Source organism: Macrosteles quadrilineatus, unplaced genomic scaffold (assembly GCF_028750875.1).
Source record: "Macrosteles quadrilineatus isolate MER2022 unplaced genomic scaffold, UCM_ALF_1.0 Scaffold_4__1_contigs__length_99947679, whole genome shotgun sequence".
NCBI lineage: Eukaryota > Metazoa > Arthropoda > Insecta > Hemiptera > Cicadellidae > Macrosteles > Macrosteles quadrilineatus.
In genome coordinates, this window is record NW_026542597.1 from 15,038,711 (window position 1) to 15,053,201 (window position 14,491).

The window sequence follows — 14,491 nt, forward strand, 5'->3', positions numbered from 1 at the left end:
AAAAACCTTGGTTTAAATCGGTTTGTTTTTGTCTACTGTCATACCCAAACCCCTTAAACATTGGGAACAAGCTGGTCTAATAGTAGAGAAAAGAGCTTCCATCCCAGAGGTCCTATATTTAAATATTACTGATTTTCAATGGCCTTGGCTATGTGATAGTAAAGTGACACTCTAGGAATAGCATTAAGTAATATTATAAACAAACTTCAAGAGATGGCCTCTGGTGAATTCTGTGAGGTGCTGGATAAATCGCATATATTCACACTTCTTTCTTCCGTCTGCACGCACTTGGTACATCTTTGAAGGACACTCGTTTTGGTAGTCACCATTTTCAACTACTCACTGACTGTGGGTTTGTGATGGAGTCTTTATCTAGGGAAGGCAAAAACTACAGAAGGTTCTACTGTTATTGATATCGGCGATTCTAGGTATGTGGTGTAATCGCCAAAATCGATAACAGTAGAACCTTCACCAATGTCATAATGAATGATGCTATCTGACAAAAAAGTCTAGGCCTACCTTAGATAGTAACAAGACCAGTAATTGTACTAGGAATGGATTTTAGGTACTTTTGGTTTGGGAAGGGACATAATTTATTTGCAGATGGCAATAATGACAATTCTTAGCAACTTGTGACGGTTAAAACAAATCCCAACCAGAGAATATTGTGAATTACATGTATTAACTTGAATTACCTGTCAAGTATTTTGGTGCTAGCTTTCTCATATCTGTCCAGTAGTTGGGGAATGTGTGTGTCGTCATCACAAGACGAGCCCCAACCCAGCACTCTGGCCAGGTCGTTGCCTGTCCCTAGCGGCAACACTCCTACTTGGCACTGCTTCTGTACAACAAACACAACACTAAGTTATGCAGGGTGAATAAAAAGTCAAGACCCCCCCTCTAATATTTTTCCAAGTAAATATACAGAGATATCCTTTTGGTGGTCATGCAATCTTAGCAGGAAGTTTCATTTTATGATTTTGAAATTTTTGAGTGTCCCCCCAAAAGGGGGGATTTGGGGGGCAACTCAAATATTTTAAATGTAAACCCCCATCAAGTGAAACCTTATTTTGAAGTATTTACAAAACTTAAAGATTGGTGAAAACCAGAGTTTGCTATCTCTTCTCTATCCAAAATGGTAGCCCGTCAAAATGTTGTGGAAAATCAATGGTAAAATTGGTTTGTAATGGTAATATTGGCTACCATTTTGGATAGAGAAGAGATAGCAAACTCTGGTTTTCACCAATCTTTAAGTTTTTGTTAACACTTCAAAATGAGGTGTCACTTGATGGGGGTTTACATTGAAAGATTTTTAGTTGCTCCCCAAATCCCCCTTTTTGGGCCCCCCCACTCTCGAAAATTTTAAATGATTATTTTACAGTTATGCTAAATCTTAGTATTACGCTTACAGTTACGCTAAATCTTAGTATTACCTGCATATTGAGCCGATCAATTTCTGAAAGCACCCATCCAACAGATCCGTCTCCGCTACACACCAATATCCGGAACGGGTCAAAGTGACGGAATAAGCGTAATCTGTAGACAAACAAGAATAGTAAACTACAGTAGGATTTCTTGATTTATTGGTTCAAGAATCGCATGTCACATGTAATTTGATTTATCTGTCTGAGAAAAATCTTGCAGCAAAGCACAGGTCACCTAGAATTTCCATTGTTTTCACACTTCCTCCAGTATTTTATCGTAATCTATCATTAACCATAAGCATAGCAATCTTAAACATCGATTACACATCCTTCATTAACAGCAACTTAAACCACAACGGCAACCTCAAGTAGGTTTAATCCACAAGGCTAATATCTCTTTGCTAAGGTATTGAATCAGAATCACTAACATTTGACTATGAATATAACTAGAAATTACATTCCTATGTTTTGACCAGTTTTAGTACCAAGCTATATAGTTGTATTTAACAACTGACCGAGTAAGCGGATGTACGTTACTGCTTTCTGTCAAACATGCTAACTGCTTTAAACCAAGCCAAACTCAAGGGGCAAGCATAGCATCTTTGATGACACGTCAACCATTTCAGTAACAAAATTAAAGGGAGAAAATATAATTTTTTATAGCTCCATACCCTACAGAATAGTTATTTGTGTAACTAGAGGGCGAAAGTGGATTTTTGCTGCACACGAGAGAAATGTTTACGCACAAGCCGTAGGCGAGTTTGGAAAGTTTCTCGAGTGCAGCAAAGGCAGTTTGCACTTGTGTTACACATTCTATTTTTCCTACAGTTACATAGTAGGCTACATATAAATAAAATAATTAGTCTTTCAAACACTGTACAACACGTTTTTAGGTTAGGTTTAATCTAAACATAAAAAAAAAATGGGAAACGCTGCACCAGCTGATCGTAGTCGTAATATCTTTAAGTGTTGCCAACTTATTTTAAAGGGTACACGGATTACGTTCATAATAAAAGCACACTGTTTTGTGTTGTTTGGTTGGAATACTGGTGAGCACCAAAGTAAAAACTGTGCACCAAAGTAAGGCTTTCTGTACTATAATCTGTGCAAGGAAGCCCACTTTGTTGGGTGACTGTAGGAAAAGTAAATATTTTGATGACAGCTGATATCAAAGAAAATTATTATTTCCCAAGCTCTAATTTTCAGCAAAGGAAAACTGATCAGCTGATTTTCCCTTTCTCTCACTAAGTTCTATATTGGCCCTCTCCACTCGCTAGTGTTTCTTTATCCTGTATTTTCATAATTTAAATCATCTATTTTCATTGCTAAACAATCTTACCGCAATCAGAAATAGGCATAATTACGAGATGCAAAGTAGGCTATCGTTCATAACTTGTACCAAAAGTGATTTTCCAGCAATTGCTCTAATTATTCCTATTCTTGGTTTTGCCTTGTACGTAAAGTTCACTCTGACATGCTTAACCTTGCACATGAAGTTTCGTGTTTCGATGTTCGGCTTTGCCTCACACATGTAACGTGAGTGCACACCAGACCTCTCACAGTATTAGTGATGAAACTTACTATTTGGCTGTAACACTCTTGGAATATACCTATTCAACAATCTATATCATTTAGACAAATTATTTTTTTGAACATAATCGGTACTGGTCCAAATAGCTAGGATGTATACTTCAGTATCTAAAAGCCTACACTTACCCAAGCCCTGGCCCGGTGGAGATAAGGTCGAAGACTTGCGCTGGGTTCAACAGCTGTTTGAACCTTCGGAGGAACTTAACACCCTGGTTGTCGCCAGATTTAGAGTTGACAAAGACGAGCAGAGGTGAACAGTCTTGCGGTCGTATAGCTTCCCACGCCTCGTCACTTCCTACAGTAAACAAAATGATTGGGGAGGGTTACATGTTGGATTGGTCATTCAAAACATTGAATGAATGATATTTATTGGCACAAAACTTACAGAGTATTACAGGATGTTTGTACAGGTGCTTCGTCATGAATAAAATTGTCTTTAAACAAGTCGTCTCTTTCTAGGTCAAACCTTTAACCTTTCCATCATCCCTCCCACACACCATCCTAATTGATGTAATCCTTCTTTACCTTCTCTTCTAAATAATGACTGTTATTCACTGCAAAGACCGTATGATTAGATTGGGCACCGCAACTGGAAAGTTTCTTGACTTTTTTTGTCACACACAAGACAAATCAAATTTTTGTACTTTACTGTCTGATGACATTCATTGTTGGATTACCAAGGATGTCAGACTATTAAGTGTCGGATCGGGAGTCGACTGTACTTTTTGTTTCACACAGTTGTGCAGCTGATTGATGTCGTAAGGATGTAGAATGATTATTTATTTCGACAGTTTTGTTTTATCAAGGAATGTTTCGTTTAAACATTATCAAGGAATAAAACGTAATTAAGGAATAGAGATTCTGATGTAGTCAATACATATAAAAAACTCATCGTAAATTCCACAAAAGTTTACCTATACTGTGCAATGCTGTTGGTGGAACCACGCTGACCCGTGATGGGCCGAGAGGACAGACTTCCAACATACCAGGTCTACATGCGGTGTGTACTGTAGCTTTGCACCATAGACATCGCCAGTCTTGTAATCTAGAATAGATACAAACTTTGTTATTAATTCTTTTCCTTTTTAAAACCCTGCCTTCCAATCTGAAGGTCGCTAGTTCAATTCTAAGCAAGATCGTTACCAGACCCAGATCCAATTTGTCATTGGGCTTTCATTTAATGATGCTTTCTAAAAACACAACAGGAAAAATATATTTGGTGTGTCTCTTTAAACCTCTGCTGAAACCCATCCACATTGGCATCAGGTAGTGTGTGTAACAGATCAAGCAAAGCAAGAGGTGAGATGATATGTTAAACAACGAACAGTAGCCTACTGGCAAATTTTTATAGGTGGAATCAGGACACAAAGCCAAGACAATTCACTAATAGGTTTTACAGTCCGTAGCACAATTAAGTACCAATTTGTCATCGATTACACTCTTTTGCTACACTCCTTTCACAAAATTTAGGCGGTTTTTGGGGTAGAAATCTATCCCCTCCACTTGATCCTACCTTTAAAGTAGAACAAAAGCAGACGTTTGCCAAAACGTCAATCAGCTACAACATATACATTAAGCAAAACGGTAATGGGGGGAATATCGATTAAGCCAACTAAATTTGTCGAACAGACTAAGAAATGTTTGGACATGTTTAGATTGTTTAGAGTAATTTGTCGAATAAAACTTATATGTATGGAAAGCATTTGTAACTCTTAAAATAGTTAAGTGATTGGGTTGCGAAACTACATTTTATTTCAAGCTGAGTTCATAGTTCTATGCTTTCAATGGAAAAAGTAATTGATGCTGCTGATTAATTAACAATGCTTTAAAACTATGAAAAAAATCATTCAAAGAAATAAACAGAAACCTTAAGAAATTGTTGATGAATAGTGGCAGTCCCAGGATTTCATTCTTTCCGGGGTGGGTGTGGGGGGGTTGATGACTACCGGGGGTGGGGGTATTAAATATTCCCCAGAAAAAAGGGGAGTCCAAGGGTTCCTCCCGGCAAAAATGTGGAATTCAAAGCCTAATTACGTATTTTTATATCACGTTATTTGAGCTCTAAAACATGCTCCAGCTAATAGTATTCATGTTAGCTAATAAAATATAAAATACTTCGGGGGGGGGGGGATATGATATATCCCTCCCATCCCCCCCTGGGACCGCCACTGTTGATGAAACTCTAAGCAAATGTTTCTAGGGATAAAAACTTTGCTAAAGAATTTCTGTTGGTATTTTTACACTGGATTTGAACCATCCAATCTCAGCAAATAGCTTCTCTCAAACATCAATGAACTGAAACGGGGAACATAAAACTTGATAGCTCTTGTGTTTTATGAGTCAGACATTTGGGCAAGATGATGTGCAGAATGTCTATCACAGGACTGCAGTACTTGTGATTTTATCCATGCTCATCAAATAAAACACAACAGGTTTTTTTTCCTAGGACGCTAGCTTTGACTATTAATCCAATAGTTAATGACACTAGGCACAAGCCCGGGATTGTTTTTCACATTACTTCAGGCTAGACGGCTAGACCTAAGGATTGCGGCATTATCACTTAGATAAAATCCATTGGTGATTTGGCGGGATTTGAACCTGGGACCCCAGGGACTGAAGACCCACGCTCTAACCACTACACCAGCTTGCTCCCCCATAACACACAATAGTAAAAACCGTTTAGTTGATAAAAATGTAAACTTTATTTTAGCCCATCAGTATTTTGAAACGATTCCATAAGACATTTTATACATTAACAGCAAAATTTGATGGTTTATTATAAATAAATAAAACCTTACAGTTGTTTTTTCTCCGAAATAAGCATTTATATTTTTTCCCCTCACTACATTTAATTGGATTCAATCAATATAATGTGTGAGAAGACAACAACTTTATTATCTACAGTCTTAGAGTGTTTGGTTGACATAGTTAATGGTTTTAAAGGGTTTTCTAAAATTTCAAAACTATTGACCTTAAATTAGCTGACCCACTGCTTAAGATACCGGTACCGTACTTTTATTTCTGAATAATTTGGCCAATAAAAACACCGACGGTAATCTTCTGAGATCAGACAATCCCTTGTAAAATAACTGTCTGCTCTGACCACTGAAGTTAATTTAAAAAATCCATTTAATGAGTCAAACAGCACAATTGGTACAGAGTATTCGACACTTAATTGTAAGTCCAAACGTACACTCACCTCAGAACGGAACCGCACGTTTTTTCACACACAGCACACTTTGCCGAGACGGGCAGGTTCCCCTCCATCCATTGATGTGGCATTGATATGTTCTAGAGCAATTTAAGATTATTAGGCCAATATTTTTTTTATATTGATCTAAAACTGATTATCAATTATCAATTAGAAGATTTTAATCTGGACAAACAAAAGATAATGCACTAAAGAATTAGTTAACTCATGCCTTACCATAGTTCCATGCTATTTTGTAACACTTGTTAGTAAATGTTTTAATAGGAACAACTGAATAAAAGATTGATTTAAATGAGTATCAGTTGTTGACAATGAAAGGAGGCAAGGACAAAAGCATAACTACCAATTTAAACATAAGTGCTAACAGTTTTTTGTAACTAAAGAAAAAGATATCACTATCGGCATAACATGATAAAAGGACATGGCAAAAATGCACAAAGAGTGAAAACAAAGACAGTACGGTACCCTAATTATACTAATAAGCTAAAATGTTATCATCTATTCAAGGTTAAATCAGCTTGTTAGGCTTAAAACTTGCAAACGCAAACTAACAAAATAACAACTTAAATAGCATGATATCTGTTCCGTAAGGTTGAGCATTTAGGCAATATTTAACAGATTATACTTAGCCTATCAGCTTTTGGAAATTTGACTTAACAATTTGAATAAGTGAATATGTAGATTTTTTAATGGTCTTTAAGCCTCAGATGCAAGGCTCGTAGTTTGGACGTGACACACAATAGGCCTGAGGGATATTTGAGATATATTTCCTCTTCCCCCCCCTTCATTGCCAGGAATTTTTCCCATACCGCCCTTAAACACACCTAAAACCTCTTCCGCTCCTGGGCCGAGGCTCATTTACTGAAGCGACCTTGTCAGTAAATGGACGAGCCTATCTTGATTATTAACATTTACCAAACATGTAATTGTGTTGACAGAATCAATAATTTCCTTTAATAAAAAATAGTCATACTGAAATTTCAAAAAAAAAAGACAAAAAAAACACTCTTAATAGAGTCCAAAACAAGATACTTTTTTCAAAGACAAAACACCCCAAAGAAGTTTACCAATATACTGGTACAAGAGACGATTCAAAAATATTAATACAACCTGGGTGAGGCAGACATTAAAACAAATTGAACAATAAATTATTTAATTCTATGTAATCCTTACCCCATCTTTGTCTTCTATGATGTCTTTTCCGATGCTTGCCAATGTGGTCCATTTGCAGTTGCTGATGGCTTTTGTAGAGCATCGTTTGTGTACTTTGCATTTGCAGACTACACAGCTGTACCCATGTGATGTGACTCCTATCAGAACCAATAAAACGTTAACGTGAAGACTAGAGAAAATTAAGATAAGACATTTAATTAGGTATAGGGTAGAGTGATAAGTCAATAAGTCATTTAATTAAGCTAGCGTAACAACCCTGAATGATATTTACTAATAAACCTAAGCTAGACATTCAACACTGGTCCTTTTTGTTAATGTCTTTGTAGGGTAAGGATAAACAGGCTTCAGAAAATCTAGGCCTACAGCATAGTGCGTTGGAAGCATTGCTGACATTAGTTATCAAAAGATAGGCTATATGTAGTTGTATGGTTTGCTACCTACCAGAAAGCGCTTCTCGGCAGACGTTGCAGTACGTGGGGCGAGCATGGGAGGTGGCCACCCAGCTGTGTTTGCCCGACAACAGGTCATGGGCATCCGACGCAATTTGCTGAAACATCCAAGAAACTCATTACTGCTATGAGAAGGGTTGTGTTTATCCATCTACCAGACTTCAAACCTTCCATATTTTTACAGTAGCCTATACTGAACTAAAAATAAATGTCCAAGTATGTCAATTACTAGCAAAGGAATAATACCTCCTTCGCTATTTTCAAATCATTCTTTACAAATTTCATTTTTGGGGAGTGTATTTTACTAATTATAAGAATGCCTAACTGGAATTATATGTCTAAATTTAAAATGTACAGATTACCATCATAAATATGTACGGTACATACTTTGTAGTTTAACATAATATAAGACTACCGGTAAGTGATATGAATGACATTTTGATGTGAATTAGACTAGGAAACTAATCAATCAATCAAACTAGGGCTCTTTTTTAAAGTGTATATCAATACTAGCTGTGTGCCCGTTCTACGCACGGGGATCTTATAGTAGGCCCTAGTCAGTTGAAACCTTCTTATATTAAGAACAGCAGTTAGTTGGTTTGCATATTTGCGGATATGCTGGCAAAACTATTATATATAAACCTTCGCAAATACAGTATATCAAGCCAAAACAAATGCTTCCAATTAAATGTCACCTGGATCGTATTGGTCCATATGTTAAATCCAAAGATTAAACTAACAAAATCATTTATAGATCTGCTTTAATGATATGAGGCATGGCCCTAAGGTAGGCCTATAATTGAAAGTTGCTTTCCAAAATGGTTAAAAGTATTAAAGTACTACCTCAACCTCACCATTTAACACTTTATTCGGGTTGACATTTTCATTATCAAAGGTGCTCTTGTCCTTTCAGTGAAACACTGAGAAATAAGGACATTAATGCTTTACCAACAAACATAAAAACAAAAATACAGAACTTAATCAGGGGGTTTGCCACGTTTTAAGCATAACAAATTACATATAAAATTAGTATTTACAATCTTTGTAAAGCCCAAACTAACTTTGTAAGCTTTTGTTTGTCATCAAATGTCATCAAGCCCGGAGATGACCCGAAAAGCTGTTGAAATGACGGCTCACTATATATAATGAAGTACTATAGAGGATTTAGATTGGTAATTTATAATACATACCCAAGAGATGGGCTATGGACCTATTGGCTGTATGGTCCAGCGATTGCATCACACGATGAGTGACAGAAAGTGACACATTGGAAAAGCGAGTTTAGCATCATCCATAAGCCTCTGTTACAATCATCCACTGCAGTTGTGATTTTTTACTTTACACTTTACACAACCGCCATTGAAGCGCCGCCAATGAGTGGAAACCTTGTTTGTAAGCTATTGGCGACGATCATTAATAAATTTAAGTTTCCCAGCCCTATCAACAATGATTCAAGGTCTTCTTTCTGGTTATCAAAACTCAAGAACAATTTTATAGACAAAGAATCTCTGGTTCCTGACCTGGATGATGCCTAGTTATTTAGATTCATTTACGGTTACACTATATTATTGTACTTGCGATTAATTAAATCCGTTATGTAAGAAAAACGTTTTTAATCTCACTTGGTTGGGATTTGCTTTCAAAACGTGATCGGAAATAGTTGTGGTATTTGTAAACAACATTTTTGTAAACATATCAGTGACAGCTAGAAAAAACAATCTTGATCCGAACAGCTGTTCGTTATTTCATAGATGTTTAAATGTGATAAAAATTGGACGATCTCTTGACAAAAATCGCACAAAACTGCATTTTTTAACGTCCGTAATTTTATTTACAAAGTAGTGAGCCCATATTTTAATGGCTAAAGACACTCTCGCCAATTCAGTGAATTCATTAAAATGACTTGGATCTTGATAGGTACTCTCGTTTTCCTGGAGATGATTGCGTAAAATGCCATCTTGAGTGTTACAGGCAGGCAGAAAGACAGACAGTAATTTAGATGAGACTTGTTTCGGCTTCTTTAATGTATAAAACGTAAAAATAACCTGAAAATTTATGATTCTAAGCAATGTACAGACAAAACTCTAATTTTATTTATATAGATAGGATAAACATAAAAAATGTAAACAGATGCTATGCATGGCTTGTATAAGGTTGGATTGGCAACAGCTGGTATTTTACTCGTAAACATAACCTAACTTACTTGGTAATACTCCCTGGTGGCCGCCGCACTTTTGAGGGCAGCGAGATAATCCTCCATGGACTGGGCCAACTGTTTGTCTGAAAAATAAATACACAATTAAAACTTGTTTTAATGAAATAAACTGCTTGTCATTAAGTAGTATCATCCAGATGGGCCAGGTATGTTTTCTTTGTTGGCAGAACAATTCATATCAAGCAAGAATGTTTATTTATTTTTTATTTATTTATTTAACATCATTACACTACATCAATTCTCTTGACAGGTGATATGTCAAAATTAAGTCTAATAAAATTATACATTGAAAACTCTACATTATAAAAATCTACATTATAAAATACAAAACAAATAAAGCAATCAATACAAACCTATGGGAGAAGTAATACCTTTCAAATTGTAATCACATCTCCAAGACATTCTTCTAGTGAGTAAAATGCCCTCTCCAAAAGGAAACTTTTTAAAGATGATTTAAATTTAGAAACTGAGGCAATGTTTTTTTTTTATCCCAGAGGTAGTTTATTGTAAACTTTTGGCCCTATATACTGAGGAGATAAATGAAATATTTTAAGCCTATGTTGAATTGGTTTTATAATATTTTTGAATCTTGTGTTATGTGTATGAGATGGTTGACAGTCCATGAAAGTATCGAAATCACTTTTAACCAGTAATGCCAATTCGTATATATAAGAGCTAAAAAAGGTCAACATTTTAAACTGAATAAATAAATCTTTACAATGTGTTCTATTGGGAACTCTGGCCATTATTCTTACTGCTCTTTTTTGAAGAACAAATATTTTTTTGCCTGACTTGATGAGCCCCATACAGTAATTCCATAATTCATAATCGATGAAAAATATGCATGATATACTGCTATTTGTGTTTTTAAATTAGTAGTATCCCTGATTATCGTAAGAACAAATATTGCTGAACGTAGTCTTTTTGATAGGTTTTTAATGTGATTTTGTCAATTTAATTGTGAATCAATATCAATTCCCAGATAATTTATTGATTTTTGTGAGTGAATTGAATTAAAGTTTGTATTTAAACAGATTTCTTGGTTAATATTGGACGCAGAAAACTAATTAGTTGGGTTTTTGCCACATTCATGGACAGACCATTTACTGCAAACCAGTCCCCGTGAAGTTGAAATTCCTGAGTTATCGAGGCTTGTATGATGTCATTGTTTTGTCCTGTACAAATTAGAGCGGTATCATCTGCATATTGAAAGGTAGACATCTTAGTAGCTTTAAGTTACATAGATCATTAACATATATAATAAATAAACAAGGGCCAAGAATGGAGCCCTGAGGAACTCCACAGGGGTTTATGTTCCACTCTGATTTATAATTTCTCTGCATTTTTTGTACAATAAGTCTTTGTTTTCGGTTTTTTTAAATAGGATCCAAACCACTTTAATTCAGTGTCTTTTATTCCACGCTTACTTAGTTTTTCTAAATATCATGATCCACACAGTCAAAAGCCTTGGATAAGTCACACAGCACACCCACAGTCTTTGCGAACCATCCAAGGCTTCCGCAAAGCAATGTTTATCAAAGATGACAAAATTTTAACAAAAGAGTTTGTACAGTACATAAATTTTTGATTTTTCGGATATAAGTTACCTATTAGGCTTACGTTCTTTGGGCTGTGTGACAGAAATTTGATACAGAATTGCACCGCATAAATGGATTGCTGAAGTCAATTTTCCGTATCAATCAGTATTCAGACTTGACAATATTAACAAGCTATCGGTTGGACCTGATTCTACCTAGAATTTACTCTGTGAGACACATGCTATAGGCCTAATTGGTGAATACCTTTTACCCAATAATGATTACTGACCATCCATTATTTCATGGCACACAAGCTACAATTAAATTGTAAGTGGCCTTCTCCTCCGAGGGCTTAAATCCCATTTATCAGCAGGGCTGTTCATGGGGAGCATCAGAGCACACCCTTTTCCTCATGATTTTGTATCCTGATATAGTAGGCCTACCTATTTCTATTTTTCTGTCTGTAACTCTATAACTATTTTAGATCTAGGATCTCGGCCTACTGTAGGAATGATTTTCAAATCATTATAGGCTTTTAAAATGATCCTGGCTTTAAAATTGGCTACTTTAAAACCCTCCCAACACAATCCCTGTGGCCTCTTCATTGGTAACAATGCCTTTTACCTTACTTACAAGTAAGTAAGTACCTCAATGAGTTAAATTTTACGATCTTTGGGGGTTTTGTGAGTGAAGGTTTTGTTGTGTTAATAGGGAAAGGGTAATGTGAGGGTTGAAGTGTGGTTATCCATAAACTACTGGCATATAACTTGGTAAATTATATAACATAGCCAAAAAATACTAATCGGTAGGCTACATAAATGATTGGTATCTACATCACCATTTATGCTTAACTTACTGCATATAAGTTAATCCTACGTTGCTTGGTTTTGTATCATCTCTCTCGACCAATAAGCCTACTTTAAATCTGGTGTTACACACATCAAGTATAGCCTAAGGAAACTAAGTTTTGTTTTTACTAAAAACAATATTATAATGTAGCATTGATTAGACTAAGTTTCTTCAATCAACTCCCCTCCTAGCTGCCAAAAAGACCCTGGACAGCAGAAAGTTTAAAAACATCACAGGAAATTTCTTTTGTAAAACACCTTACCGTTCAATAAAAGAATTCCTGGAAGGCAGTTTGGATGGGCTCAGTATTAGTAAGTTAATATTATATCAACCGCCATAAGTACCTAAAGTACCGTACCTTTTCTTCAAACATTCTAAAATTTGTGAGTTTTTTAAAATGTGCGGGAAATAAAATTAGTTTGTATTGACGCTGACACAGCCTATTCCTGTCATACGATGGGTCAATGGTCAAGAAGATGGTAATGATAATGATAATAATAAGTTTAGGCTAGGGTAGTAATTATTATCTTGCTCAGGCCCACCCAAAAAAATCTGTACCGTAACCTTAACATTCACCTATACAGCTATCAAGTGCAACGAGTTAAAAGTAAGCGAACTATAGTTATATAAGTAGTACAGTAACAGTAGCCTATTTAGTCAATGAAATCATTCCATCCTAACCTAACGTCCGATCTTAAAATCTGAGCGCAAATATCAAAAAGAACCTAGACCTGTTAAAAAGCAAAGTCAGATTTTCACTGATAAACTAAATTATGGTGACAGTGTGAATCTTGTTAGCATGCAATTGAAGATCAATAACCATAAACAAAAAAGCTATTCGAATTAATTATTTGTAATTGATAGTCTATGGTTACGCCCAGTTTATTGAGCATTAATCATACCTGGATAAGGCCTCTTTTTCTGCTGTTTCATTGTAAATATCGTTGATAGATTTGTAGCACTTATTTATATTATAATCGAGTTTCTAAATAAATGTTTTCGGGAGAGATGTTCAATAGGCATTGCTTATCTGGGTCATGATGACAGTATACTTTTTTGTTTGGAAGAACCCGTAATAATTTTCTACCATCTATTAGGATAGCAAAGGAAACACTAATTATGCACATGTGACAGTAAGCTATAACGTTTATTTAACACTAATCTTTTAAAATGAGCTAAAACTACAGGAACACAAATTATCGACACGCTCCCGCATGTCATGTTTGTTTTGGTACTGAAACTGAAGAAGAAGAAACATGCGCACTAGCAGACGACGACACACCTCCAATCACTGGGCAGTGAATAGTCTGCCGTCTGCTAGGATAGTCGTGTGGGGTAGAGTGCAGACAATCAAAGCAGCTTTTGATCTCGTAAATTATTGAATTGTTGTCACATACTACATGCAATGAATTATTGTTCACCTAAATTAAATGGTTAGTTAGAAATGCATACCACTACATATTCTATTGTGTTTTGTCAATTAAATAACAACGCACTGTTTGAGATCAATAGCTTACGTTATTTAAAGTAGTTTTGCAATTAAGTAAGGGGAAAAATGAACTAATACTAAGAATAAGAAATTGATGTTTTAGTCCAGAAAGACAAATACTAGCGTATAAGCACACATGTAAAATGTAGATCACATGGTGGAAAACAAGTTATTAATAGGTTATATAACTACATAATTCATTAAATTCATAGGGTTAAAATTAATAAGAGTTAAAAACCCTCACTTTTGCCAGGTACATAATGAATGAATTCCCATGATCTCTAGAGAATCTATTCCGCTGTGGTAGTACATATTATTTAGTTTTAATTGTGTTGTAATAAAAATTAAAAAATAATTCTTATGCAGTTTATTTGTATAACTATTCAATAAATTATATATAACTATGAGAAATACCTGAATTTGAGCGTGTGTTCAGTTCAATATAAACAAGTATATTACTGTGAATTTAATAGAGCGAAACATTAGAATAAATGTACTAACATGCTGCATCTACTGATGCTGCTTATGATATATTTTAATTTTGTTTGAAGAA

At 35.4% G+C, this 14,491-nt stretch overlaps 1 protein-coding gene across 1 annotated transcript in view; it reads right to left on the reverse strand.

Annotated features, from left to right (window-relative positions):
• LOC128992764 (diacylglycerol kinase eta-like) overlaps positions 1–13,453 on the reverse strand; it is a 44,116-nt gene extending 30,663 nt beyond the window's left edge. Inside the window, exons 1-9 of the mRNA XM_054416504.1 lie at positions 13,352–13,453; positions 10,051–10,127; positions 7,840–7,945; positions 7,399–7,535; positions 6,214–6,305; positions 3,929–4,059; positions 3,141–3,309; positions 1,434–1,536; positions 696–841 (exon numbers count right to left, since the gene is read on the reverse strand). Coding sequence (XP_054272479.1) covers positions 696–841; positions 1,434–1,536; positions 3,141–3,309; positions 3,929–4,059; positions 6,214–6,305; positions 7,399–7,535; positions 7,840–7,945; positions 10,051–10,127; positions 13,352–13,382 — 992 coding nt within the window. The 5' untranslated portion in view covers positions 13,383–13,453. The remainder of the gene's footprint in view (positions 1–695; positions 842–1,433; positions 1,537–3,140; positions 3,310–3,928; positions 4,060–6,213; positions 6,306–7,398; positions 7,536–7,839; positions 7,946–10,050; positions 10,128–13,351) is intronic.
• Positions 13,454–14,491: the final 1,038 nt, after the last annotated feature.